This window comes from Natrix helvetica, assembly GCF_964273705.1.
Source record: "Natrix helvetica genome assembly, chromosome: 2".
NCBI lineage: Eukaryota > Metazoa > Chordata > Lepidosauria > Squamata > Natricidae > Natrix > Natrix helvetica.
Window position 1 is genome coordinate 56,885,695 of NC_138552.1, and position 14,030 is coordinate 56,899,724.

Sequence of the window (14,030 nt, forward strand, 5' to 3'; positions counted from 1 at the left end):
TTATTTTTAAAAATGTAGTAGGGTTGCTCTGAGTGTAATCATTGAATAGTTGTTGTTCTAGTGTGTGTACAAGAGGAAACTGGAAAGTTTATCTGATTCTCACGAAACGGAGTGTTTTAAGTTTTATAAAATGTATTTTTGGCTGAGTAAGAAAATTTTATAAGAGGAATTTGAATTTGAAATCTAAGTTGTAGTGGCAGTGTAACATCACAAACTTAGTGGTTACATGTAATGTGTGGAAATCACCAGACTGAATTAGAAAACAGAATTCGAAAAATAGACAGAGTAAAAGGTGATTTATGGCTATGTCATAGTGACAATTCCCCTGCTGCTATGCCCTATAATTGATTGATTATGTGTCATCAAGTCTGTGTAAACTGTTGCAAACCACACAGGTGTGTCGTCTGTCCCCAACCTGGTCCTTCAGATCTTATAGTTTTGCAACCTTTGTCACTGTAATTGAATCTACCCAACATGCTGGTGATTGTTCTCTTCTTCTCTTTGTAATTAGAGAGAATGTCTCTGAATATTAGATAGTGTAGAACATGACCAAGAAGTTTCTGTTGCCTTAGTGACTTGCTTGATCAAAGCAGGAAGAGAGTGTGAGACTAAATAGCCCTTTGGATTCCTCTAGGTTTGCATTTTTTATGTTAGTGATCAACAGTTAGAATTTGCTTTTGGTTGAATTAGTTACTAAAAATATACTCTTCCTCCACATAGTGTTCTAGAAAGGAGTAAATATTGGATAGAAAGTTAAATATATATGTTTTAGTGCATAATGATCTGCTGTTATTCTTTAAATTGTAGGTTTTTGTATATGCCAGGTTGTTGTTACTTTTACTTATTATAGTTTGTGAGCTTTTCATTGACATCAGCTAAAACTTCTGTGAAAGCTTTTGACATTTTATTCACGGTGACTTTGAGTCTTTAAAAAGTTACATGCTAGGCAGAAATTCAGTTGGTACAGCTTTTCATGCCATGGACATTCTGTGAGTATAAAAGCTGTACTTGTTTAACTGTTGATTGCATGCCAAAATTCAATGTCAGGAGGCATTTGGCTAAGTCTGGCTTTAAAAAAAGTTGAAGCACCAGGTTGTTTTAATGTATGATGAGAAACATGGATGAGTGGCCAAAATATGATAGAAAACCTCGTAGGAGGCGAACCTTGTTGACCGGAATACTTTATGGAAAGCTTTTAAAGCCTGGCCAAAAACTTGTAATGAGAACCCCAATTTAATTTACTGTAGATACTTTTTTATAAATAAACTCCATTTTCATATCCATACTTAAAATAGCCAAGTAAGCTTCTAAATAAAATATTTTTCCTTTTTATACATGATTATTTATTGAAGTTATGTGGTTTGAACTTATTTCCTTAAACATAATGAGGAACAATATTTAAAGACAAGTATTTACTATTGCAAGGGTAATTTATTTAAATGTGCACTCTGTAAGAGGATTTCTTAAAAAAGAGTGCTTCCTTGTTTATATGAAGAAAGTATTGGTTAATGTGAAATAGTCATCTTGGACAGATTTCTTATTTATGGCTTATGGTTTTAAAAATGTAAGCTACCTTTCTACCAGATAGTTAACTTCTTAAGAGTTTTTATAATTTTTATTTCCTCTTTAAAATCAAATTTTACATGTGGTGCCACTGCTCTATATTTAATTCACCTTTTGAAAACTGAACAACATGAGGAATGCAACTCATGCCCCTAAAATACAGCATTTCCAGGCTAGTACCTGAAATATAGGAGTCCTCTCAATTTAGTGCCTTTTTTCAATTGCTGCAATTGTATAATTGTGAAGTTTCTATGAGCATGGCTAAGAATTCTTATTTTTGGAGTGATATTTCACAGATGTTTGGCACAGTGCCTTTACTGGCTTGCTCATAGTTTCCAGATCATGATTTTATAAAGTGATTTCCTTGCCCTCTTTTTTTTTGTGGGTGGGGGAAGATGGGAACCATATATTTAATTCTTTTTGTCACTCAGGGATTTACTAATTAGTCACGTAGGAATAGAGCTTCTATTGAGACCTGTGTTTCAGAAAAAGATAGATGGTTTAGCAAAATAGCAGGATATTTTCTTAGTTGGTCCAAATCAAAATTGATACCAATAGGTAAAAATTGGGTTACCCATTCATTTAAGGCAGTGGGTCGGGACCCGTTTGGGGGTCAAATGACCCTTTCACAGGGGTCGCCTAAGACCATCGGAAAACACATATTTTCGATGGTCTTAGGAACCGAGACACCAATTTTATGATTGGGGGTCACCACAACATTAAAGGGCATTGAGAAGGTTGAGAACCACTGATTTAAGGAATATCAATTTGTATTTGTACTGGATCTATTACATATCTAGGTATGTATTAGGTATGTCTGTACCAAAGGATATAATTCAGTAACAATTAATAAAAAGATTTCTTCAGATATTGATAGATGGGAGTCATCACACTCATTAAAATTTGGGAAAAGATGAATGCTCTCAAAATAAGAAATTAATTTTATGTTCTGAGGAAATTCAAATGTATATACATGGAAAATATTTTCAGAAAATATATCCTTTGTTTAGAAAATTTCTGTGATACCCTTTGATTCCAATAATATCTTTATAGAAAATATAATTAACAATTAATGTGGGATGATTTTGGTTTTTCATATCTGGAATTATATTGTCATTCTTACCTATTATCAAGTATTAAGTACTGATTTGGGCAATATATGTATGTAGTAACTTTTGTTGAATGGACAAGATCTACCTACTGAAACACTAGTACTTTTGGAAAAAAATTACATCCATTATAAAATTATGAAATGTAATGTGTAATTTTTTTAAAAAAATGACCCATTTTTCCATGCCAAATTCTGTTGGGATTGCCATTGTTTAAGTGACGCAGTCATGTAACATTGCTTTACAACTGCATCACTTAGTAATGAAAATTTCGCTTCCTGTTATCATTGTTATGTTAAACCTACCTGTATTCCTAATTGTCTGAGAATTTTGGAGAAACTTTTTTACTTCAATGAGAACATTATCTGAATCTTTTGGTAAGTTAGGGAGTCGAAAACTAGTATTTTAGTGTAAAGTATATTGATGATAATACTTCCCTTCCTCCCCTTCTCATTCACAGGTTGTCAAGATGAGAAAAGAAGTGAAGAAAATCAGAGTTTTAACAATTCGGAAACTAACTAGGCATATTGCTAAACTGAAGGGAAAAAAGTAAGTTTAACTCTTCTTTTATACTTCTGTGGTTTTTGTATAGAATAAATGTGCCAAATATAATTGTGTCTGATTTCTGACCATGTAAGCTGCTGCATTGGTGTGTTTTGTAAACATGTGTTTTGTATGCTTTTAAATTTTAAATTATAGTACCTGAAACCCTATTTTATGGTAGTTTGGTAGTCATATTTTTCTCCTTCCAATGTGGATGGGTTTATCTTTAATGAAATTTAGATTAAATGTAGCAGTTCTCAAATATTGTGGTACTTTGATTTTTTGTTGTTGAAAAGAATTGGCTATCAGTCAGCCTCAATATGCTGGAAGTAAGAAATGAACAGAGGCACTAATGATATGGACATATCCCACATTTGCTCTGTACTGGTTTAATATCTATAAATTGATATGGCATTTCAAAGAGCAGAATTATTTAAAAAACATGAGTGTAATTTTGAACTACATACCAAAAATTTCATTGTATGAAGAATTATCAATTTACCAAATATGGAGTACAGCAAAGAAAAGATATTTTTGAAAAGGCAGTTTAGGATTTTAATCTTGGATCAGTGAAATGTATTCACTTTCAGTCTCTGATTTGGCTCTCATGGTATAACGGAAGGATACAGCATTACTTTATGTGGTCAAAGATTAATGATGTGTTTTAAAATTGGACTACATGGCTTTTTGTATATGTAATACAGTGTTTCTGTGAATTACTTGTTTTTTCTCTTTTGGGGGGGGGTTGGTTTTATGGATTTTGTTCTAACAAAGAGTGGGTGGGTGGTCTATATGAAAGCATAACATGTAAAAAATTTATAATGACCATAAATGACATTACATGAAATCATGTATTTTTTTAAAATTTATTTTAAAAAAGACTTCTTACCTCTTGATTTTAAACATTGTACAGTGCGAAAATCTTTAAAGAATAGTAGGCTATTACTTTAGTAGAACTCATAGTTTCCAAACACTAGGAATGTAATTCAAAAGAATGTGCCTAGTAAGAATCACAATAAATTTAATACATGAAATAATTTATTCTTCAAAGAGAGATATTATAGCAGAACACCACATCATATGAATATAGTTGTCTTTTCAGACGCACATCTCTAGCAGTTAATTAATGTCATGGTTAAAAAGATTAATAAGTTTCCAGTAAAAATAACACTCTATTCAAGCAGGTGAGTTCTAAATTAGAACCATGAATATAAAATGTTGCAATTAAATTTGTAGATACTTTTGATAATAATTGTAAATAAATAAATAAAACTATTGATTGGTCCTTAAAGTCATAGAAGTGTCTACTTAGCAAAGAAAGTACATGTAAACAATTACATAACTTTAAAAAGAACCCAAACATAATCATGGAATAATACACACATATACATATGCATGCTAGGTCTGAATATATGGCCCATGAGACACATGCCACACATCAACCAGCCCTGTGCAGCCCACCAGTGTTCTTTGAAAAGTAACTAATTCATTACATCCCAACATCACCACCACCTTGGCTTTTGTATCACTTCTACCCTGTAGAGCACTCCAGGCCTCACAGATATTGCCAGCTCTATTTCTGCTGCTGCAAAACAGCTGACTGGCATGCCAGTTATTCTTTGTGGCTCGCAATTATTTTTTAAGATATCAATCTGGCCATTTCCCCTCTGAGTTGGGCAGACCTGACAAACATTGTCATTTGCATGCTAGTAAAAAAAGCACCAGATTATCCAATACAAATTAAAGTCCTGCGTGGAAAAAGAAATGCTAGGTTTTCAAAACAGCTTTGGATAAAACAAGAAACACAAGACGTTATAACAGTGATGGCGAACCTATGGCACACATGCCACAGGTGGCACGTGGAGCCATTTGTCAGGGCACGGGAGGCGCTGCCCTGTCAGCTGACCAGCGCACGCTGGCCAGCTGAGTTCACCCTTTTTTAAAGCCATTTTTCGCCCTCCCCAGGCTCCAGAGGCTTTATAGGAGCCTGGGGAGGGTGAAAAAAGCACGTAAAAATGGGGGGGAGTACCTGTAGTGCGCGCATGTGCACTGGGGGTCGCACATTGCATTATGGGTGCGGCACGCCAGCATACGACCCCCCTGCGCTCCCCCCACTTATGGCACGCGAGCCAAAAAAGGTTCGCCATCGCTGCGTTATGACCAGCTTTGAAGAAGACTCCTGAGAATGCCATAGACGGCCAAGAAAACAATCAAATAGATTGTTCAACCAATCAGCCAGAGTTTTTACTCAAAACACAAATGATCAAGTATAAAGTATTTTACTTCAAAATGCTAGGTCTTTTTGAAGTTAGTCAGTCACCACAAAAAGACCTGAAGGACCAGGTTAGGAACAGATCACTATGGAGGAAAATCTATGTGGCTGCTAACAGTTGACAACAATTTGATCACATATAATCAGTGAATGATATACAGATGATCCTTGTCTTATGAGTTGCTTAATGACTAGTTCAAGTTACAATACACTTAAAAGTATTTACGAACCATCCTTGAAGTTAAGACTACCCTTCTGTTCAGTCACCCGATTACATTTCAGGCTCCTGGCAACCAGCTCACATTTATGATCAGTTGAAGCATTCTGAAAATAGTAGAAAATGCTTATTGAATGTGCTGGATTTGCTTAATGCCTGCAATGGCTTGATTTACAACCATGTAAAAATGTAAAATCGAGTCATATCACATAGTGACCGGTTTATTAATCTCAGTGACTTTTAATGACCCAAATTCTGGACTCAATTGTTATAGTAAGTCAAGAACTATCTGTATTGTTGTGCACAGTGTATAACATCAAGCATTCTTACAATTTTAAACATAACTTATTTTATTGCCTGTAAAATAATGATATGCTAATTAATAGATGATAGAGTTTTGGAAACCAATTAGATGGCTTTTCAGAGCACCCCACATGACAAAGGTGGTAGCTTTCTCAGATCTTCAAATGTAATGCTGTGAGCAAAGCATTTCCCTAAATCATTTAAGAAAATGGGGGCATAGAGGATAAATGTTTGTGATCACATATGTAGGTACACACATTAATACAGTATGAAGTACATGTCTTTCTTTTTTAGGGGTACTGAAGATGCAGTGTTGAAAAACCGCAGACGTGCGCAGAGATTACTAGAAGAAATTCATGCCATGAAGGTAGTGCCATGCCTATTGTAAACTGCTCAAATTGCATGCAATTTAAATTCTACATATAGTTTTGAAACGTTTGGTTTTCAAAGCTTTTTCATTTAAGTAAGTTTGTGGTTTTAGCTCTTGTGTATGCCAGGTTTATCTATTTATGTCTGAGAAAGGACTAGACTGTAAATTTTATGAGACAATACTGTAAATTTGTATGTATTGTTTATTGGTATAATTGTCAAGGTGATAGTCACGTTTATTTTAAGTGTTCCAAAATTACATTTTTCCAACATTACTATGATTACCTCAGACTCCGTTCTTGAGGTAAACGGGTTCATTAAGTGCGGCGGCTGCTTAAAAGCATGGATGGCCATTACAGTGGGTGACATCATAGTTCTTAGTCTGTCTCTTGCCAACTCCTTACATTTTTGTGTGGTGGTGTCACTGCTCTAACGCACAAAGCAGCAACTGACAAAGTGGATTGAAACTATAGCATTTTTTTCCTCCTAAGCTAAGGCATTCATTAGTTTCTGCAAGTATTTTATTTCTCTTACACAGACATGATGGGCCATTAAGAGTCTGGCAAGCTCTCAGCAAACATTTTTATAGCAGTGAACTGTTAATTATACGATGTATTTGTATCATACATCAAAATACAAGAATAATCTTTGAGGTTTACCCTTACGATTAAACTGCAGGAATGTTCTTTCTCCTTATTAATGAATGCTTAATTTTGTGTCATAATTAGATCAGCAATGTTAATTTAGCTTTTCATACTAATCCTTGCAAATATTTCAAACAGAGAAATTTTAACTGGATTAATTAATAATAGATTAAAGTAGTCTCTTCAAGTTTGTAGCCTATATAATTATTTAAATGGTGTGGAACAGCTTTCAAAACAATACATATTGAGGACTTCTTATACTTATCATGCTTGAAATCTCCTTTTTATATAATTTTACATAATGCCATCCCATTGAAGCAAAAGCAATAGAGTGGACCTTCAAGTCTTTCCCTTTTAGATGCCCTTTCCCAAATTCAACCTATTACAAGTAAATGCAGATAGTCCTTGCTTAAGGAAGCCAATTGGGACTGGAATTTCTATTGCTAAACAATATGGTCAGTAGGTGTACCATCACATTGTTTAGCAACAGCAGCTTCACTTGTCTCAGTTGTGGTCAATAGCCAGGAATGTGCCAGTCGTGCCATTGTTAGGTCCTCACACTTCTCTTGCCTTGTCGTGCTTGCCTCTGTTTCCCCACCCACCCCGCCCCATCTAATTCACCCAATCTCTGCTCTTTTAGCCACCACTCCTGCTGTCCTGCGCTCCACTGCACGTCACCTTGCACTCCCATCTTTCATCCATGCCACTGTACTTGCACCAACTGACCTTTGGTCTCTTTTTCCTCCCACTATTGAGATTCAGCCAGCTCTTTGCAAAGCATCTGCTAGCTACACGTGGCCATCTCAAAATGGCATGCAGCATTCCTCATATAGCTAGCAGCTGTCTTGTGGGAGACTAAGCTAGGCAGACCTGGTCAGCAACAGGAGGAAGAAGATGGCAGAGGTCAGTTGGTGGAGGCAAGAAAATAGGGCTGGGGGGAAGGTAGACTGTAGGATGACAGGGGCAGAGTAGAAAATGGCAATGGTGGTGCAGGGCATCAGGGAAGTAGAGCACAGGGGTCTAGGGCAGAATGCAAGGCGCTGAGGACAGCAGAGGTGGCAGAATGCCAGGCATACAAAGGGTCAAAAATGGGAAGAAGATAGGTGGGAAGAGTTAAAACATATCCAGTGGTTGTAAATTTGGGCATGCTGCCAAGTGCCCAGGTTTTGATTATATGACCACTGTTGCAGAGACACTGCAACAGTCATAGCTTTGAGGATCAGGTGTGTCATTACTTCAGCAATGTCGTAATTTCAAGGTCATTGAATGAATACTCATTACACAAAGACTGCTGGAAAAATGGTTTGTTATCTGGAGAATTTTAAGATATATTTCTACTATTGTTACTCATTGGGCAAGTATTTATTTATGGCCTGATTTTATTACTTTTATAAATAACTCAAGGCAGAAACCTGTTCTTCCTCCTATTTTTCCAATAAAATTTTTGTGGGATGGGTTGTTCTGAAAGTAAATGAGTACCCTAAATTTTAATCCTACTTTTATTTTATGTATACTTTATTTTGTATGTATATGTGTGTGTGTATACATATAGTGTGTTAATGTGTATGTGTGTGTTTGTTGTGTGCACATACATATATACATATGCAATAGAGTAAGGAATGAAGCCTTATCATGCACAAGAAGCTATTTTATTGAACAGAAATAGTTCTTTCAAATGGACAAGTTCCTTTTAAAAAAGCCAGAGTTAGATAAAGTTGGACTTCATAAGCTGAAATGTGTTTTATGATAGCATATACAAATTAAGCATCTGTTCAACTCTAGTTTTTCTTTCCATCCCTGTGCCTAGTAAGCTAACTTATAGAAGTGGATATCGGCTTAAGAAGCATGTGTTCCTCAAACATTTTTGAATTGTCATTTTCATCGGAAGATAGTGTAAAACTATCAGAGCCAGAATTGCAAATTATATTAAATGTATTTGGCTCAAGTTGGTCGGGAAAAAAACAAGTTTAGTGTGATAAATTGCAGATCAGCTGACAGTCATTTGTGAGTGTTTCCACTTGTTAGGAAAGCCAGCTGGACTGTTAGAACATCCATCAGCATTCTGTTCATTGCTACATGATGAAATTTTGATGAATTCTAACTCTCTGATATATGCAAACACAATTCTTTAAAGAGGAAGTCCTTGATCATCTTAGACCCGGGATGGAGAACGTGACACGTGGAGCCATTTGTCAGGGCATGCGAGGCATTGCCCTGTCAGCTGGCCAGCTGAGTTCAGCCTTTTTTGCAGCCATTTTTCACCCTCCCCAGGCTCCTGAAGCCTCCGGAGTGCAAAAAACCAGGTTGATTTAAGCCCTCTGGAGGCTTCAGGGACCTTCAAGAGGCTTCCCTGAAGCCTCCGGAAGACTAAAAACCACCCTACGAGCAACTTCCAGTTTGCCCGGAGGGTCGGTTTAAGCCCTCCGGAGGCTTCAGGGACCTTCAGGAGGCTTCCCTGAAGCCCCTGGAGGACTAAAAACCACCCTGCGAGCAAACCGGAAGTCCATTCCCAAACTTCCGGTTTGCCCATATGGCCGTATTTTTGCACTGGGGAGGGTGAAAAAAGCATGAAAAAATGGGGGCGAATGCCTCTCATGTGCCCATGTACACTGGGGGGGGGTCGTGTGTTGCATTATGGATGCGGCACGCCCGCGCACTATCCCCCTGCGCTCCCCCCCTTATGGCATGCGAGCCAAAAAAGATTCACCATCGCTGTCTTAGACCATTGGACACAAGTGAAATTTGAAGTACAAATACTAAAAGGAGGATATAGAGAGAAGATGATGTTAGTTGCAAGTAGCATGTAATATGAAGAGCTATTGAATAGTCACTACTTAAAGTGCACTATTTAAAGTGCAGCAATAAATGCCTAGACTCTTGAATATTTATGTTGCCCTCAGTTTGCCATCCGAAAGATATAGTTTATATTTAACTATATCACATTTACTCTTTAAAATGCATAGCAACAAAGTAAGTTGGTATGAGAGCTCCCTTCCCCTTTATGTGTTTATTAAAGAAGAATAACTACTATTAGTAAGACTTTTAAATAAAATATTCAGCATTACTTATTTAAAACCTTGAAATGCCCTTTTGTGAAGAAACAATATGGTATAATATGAGCTAAGTGGATGAGAAAAATTGGGTTAATTGTTTGCAGGAGTTTTTTAAGCTATTGGAACAGAAAAATGTTTATAGTTTCTTCAGACTTTATTTCATCAGAACTGTATGACACATTTATATTAAAATACCAGGAACAAAGAACATTATGAACCTTGTTAGAAAATAGTTTTAATAGAATTTGCTGTTAAATGTTCTCAGACTTATAGATAATCATTTAAACTATTTCACAGAATATTCATGAGATAAAATATAACATTTAACACTAGAGTATGATACTCCTAAAAAAACAAAACGTATTTGTTTGTCTCTTAAGCACTATTAAGAAAATGAAAACTAATCCTTTTTTCTTCGAACATGGCCCCTGGAAATGAATACTGTCATTATTTTAACTGAGGTTAAGGAATTTTACACTATTAATATTAATGATACTTAAAGTTAAAAAGTGACATTTATAATCACTGTCTTCAGTTAGAATTTGAAACGATTAAGTAAATACTACAGATTGCAGATTCATTTTTTTTAAAAAATAAAATCAATTAATCAAGTTCGACCTCTAGTAACTACATGATGAAATCTATAAAGATCTTTTAATATATAGATATAGATATACATGCACACATACACACATCAACAATAACAACCAATCAGCATCTGACTTTACTTTCTTCTGGTTATTTACAGTATTTAGATTGGAATTGTCAAGCTAAGCAAAAGCCCTGCAAACAGTTCAGTTCCACTACCAGCCCACCCCAAATAATGAATATTCTAGCAATTTGGGAGGGTGAATAACTCTGAGCAAATTAATTTCTAATTTTGGAAACAATGGTTTATATTTAAGGGTGCATGATCTGTGATTTGCAAATACAGACTTGCACTGATAAAAATATTTGTGATCGGAAGCACTACCCCCCCCCCCATGACCTCCCCCACCCTGAGATACTTTGTACATCAGCAAGGAGTGATCACGTTCAAGTTACGTGATTCATGCCTACAAATCTTTGGATTATGAATGTAATTGAGAGGCTCTATAACTTTTGTAACTCGAGATTACCTCTATAAGGAAAATGATAATGCCAGAAGCCTCCACACTTTAGGGAATTCCAAGAATGAGCCAGGAAGACTGTGGAACCAGAGTGCAAATATAATTGGGAAGCACTGTATATATTCCCCTGGAGATCTGTATTCCTCTATATATTTGTCAGCAACACTTTTAACCAAAAAACCTGGTTATTTTCTTTTTTCCTAGAAATTAGCATGTAGAAAATACAAATGAAAATGAATGTAATCAGAAAATGTTAGAGACACAGAGAAAATAAAAGTGAAGGAAGACAAAAATGCATTGTTCCATTTTTTTTGTCCTAATTTTTTTTCAGCTCAGTAAAGTACAAAATAAAATTACAGTTTCAACTTTACCAACTTAATAATTACTAGCTTTTTCTATAACAGTAAACTAATCAGCAAAACCCAAAGTCAAGATATCATCTTTTTCTATCTCAATCACAAACTCCAGACAAAGTTTCCAGGTAGAAACAAAGCTGGATATATTCTTTTACTAATTAAAATAGTCAATTTTGCCATCTCTGCTACTTCCATCACTTTTTCCATCCATTCTTCTGTAGTGGGGATTGACGTATCTTTCCATTTCTGTGCTTAACATATACAATAACAAAGCTCCAAATCTTTTTTCCAGTCCCTCACCCAATAATACCAAAAGAAAAACTTCAGGTTTCAGTTTTATATTCATTTTTAAGACACTTCTGCATTATAACATGGATCTGGCCCCAATATGTATGTCTTATCAAGGCTTGATATTTATTTTAAAGTTATCTACGTACTAATTTTAGCTTTACCTCACGCAGGTTTCAGATTTTTTTTTTCTTTTATCCCTGAATGTATTTAGCTGTAGCAGCTACTTTTTCTCTCCTTACTTGTTTTATAAGATTTTATCTCCTGAACATTGGTTAGCTTTACGTTTCCAGAAGTCAACCATATCTAGGCTGTCAGGTGTTGAAATTAAAGGTAGTAAATACAGTTTATCAAATCTTCCTTTCTTCTGGAGGAAGATACTCTTAACGCAGTGGTTGTCAACCTGTGGGTCGGGACCCCTTTGGGGGTCGAACGACCCTTTCACAGGGGTCGCCTAAGACCATCGGAAAACACATATTTTCAATGGTCTTAGGAACCGAGACACCAATTTTATGGTTGGAGGGTCACCCCAACATGAGGAACTGTATTAAAGGGTCGCAGCATTGGAAAGGTTGAGAACACTGCTCTAACTCATGCCTGCCTTTAGAGATCTGAGGATTTTCTTCTTCTTCAAGTATTGTGTATGGAGCATCTGACCTGCTGTATGACTTTTTTTTTCTTTTTTTTCTTCCAGCACTTATGTGTTTTTATATATATATATATTATATGTAAATAATATTGCATTTTGATTTTCTTTACATTGTGTTCTATTATATGGTCCCTATAATTTTCACTTTATTGAATCAGTGTTTAAATCCACCAATAAGTAGATCAACCAAGGTTGTTGAGGGATATTTTTTTGTATATATACACACAACACAGATACACACACTACTCTACTCACTTCATTGGGTATATATACATATAATTGACCTCTGTCATAAATTATTTTGTGTCTAATGAATTAGTTTGAGATAAAGCAAGTGAAGAGATGACACCTTTGAGGGATTGAAAGAAAAATTATTTGGGAGGAAACATTTAGGATGAAAATGATCCTTATACTCCCCCCGCCAAAAAAATTGAAAAAGAAATGAGGTGCTGTGAAAAATGCCAAAATGGGAAAATAGCAATTGGGGGAAAGCTAACCCAGAATTGGGTATAAATGAATCCTAACTGCGATTTTGAAAGAGATGATAAAGACAGCACTTCAAATGAAAAAGAGAAGATACCATTCCAAGTAAATGCTGACTTTCAAAATTGGAGTATTTTAGGAAATAGAACATTTAAACATTATAATTTTGGCTTCTCTGGTTGCCCTACTGGATAATGTTATGATCTAGCTTTTTCCTTTTGCATAATTTAGTTTTCTAAAGTTGATAGCCAAATTACTTCCCTGCAGTAGCTAGCAAAGAGCATTTTGAAGAACTACTGTTTTTAACATTACCACAAAATTACTATCTTGTGCATTGATGGTTGCATCTTAAAGGGAAGACATTAAATTATGATTCTTCTATTTGAAATAGTTCCTTTAGTGATTTCGACTAAAAAGTTTAGGTCATAATTTCCAGTTTATAGTTTAGTCTGAAGTCATTACATCATTTTCTCCTGGTGACTTATTAAATGCTAAGTAAGTATACAATATAAAATCCTTAATGCACGTTTGCAGTATTAATGAACTATGATCCTAGGTGTAGTTTCCACTGTTTGGTGGAGTTTACTCCTAAGACTAAATTGAAAGTTCAATATATAGTTTATTTTTCATTTGTTGTAGTGCCAGATATGAGCAGAGACTCTCTTCCGTTTTAAAGAAAAGTAAAGATTTCTCCAGTCATGTCTGCTTGTAGGAGTTGGTGCTCATTTCTGTTTCTTAGCTGAAGGAGCCATTGTTGTGCGAAGACATTTGCATGGTCTGTGGCCAACATGAATATATGTTGAGGTGCATGGAATGCTATTACCTTCCCACCAAAGTGGTACCTATTTGGTTACATTTGCATGCTTTCAAACTGCTAGGTGATCAGGAACTGGGGCGAGTAATGGAATTCACCCCATTGCACAGCACTTGGGTCTTGAACATGGGCTGTCAGCTTTGCAGCTGACAAGTTCAGCATCTTTAACTACTGAACCATTGTGCTCCCAACCTGCTGAGCCATTGCACCTTAAGGTTCTGTTTTTAGATGGTGGTGGTTGTGTACTATTATTCGCTG

The 14,030-nt window shown here is 35.7% G+C and overlaps 1 protein-coding gene across 2 annotated transcripts in view; it reads left to right on the plus strand.

Annotated features, from left to right (window-relative positions):
* Positions 1–14,030, plus strand: part of SRFBP1 (serum response factor binding protein 1) — a 42,115-nt gene that overhangs the window by 13,779 nt on the left and 14,306 nt on the right. For both annotated transcript variants that reach the window (XM_081942311.1, XM_081942310.1), the window contains exons 2-3: positions 3,133–3,221; positions 6,302–6,374. In XM_081942311.1, coding sequence (XP_081798437.1) covers positions 3,133–3,221; positions 6,302–6,374 — 162 coding nt within the window. The remainder of the gene's footprint in view (positions 1–3,132; positions 3,222–6,301; positions 6,375–14,030) is intronic.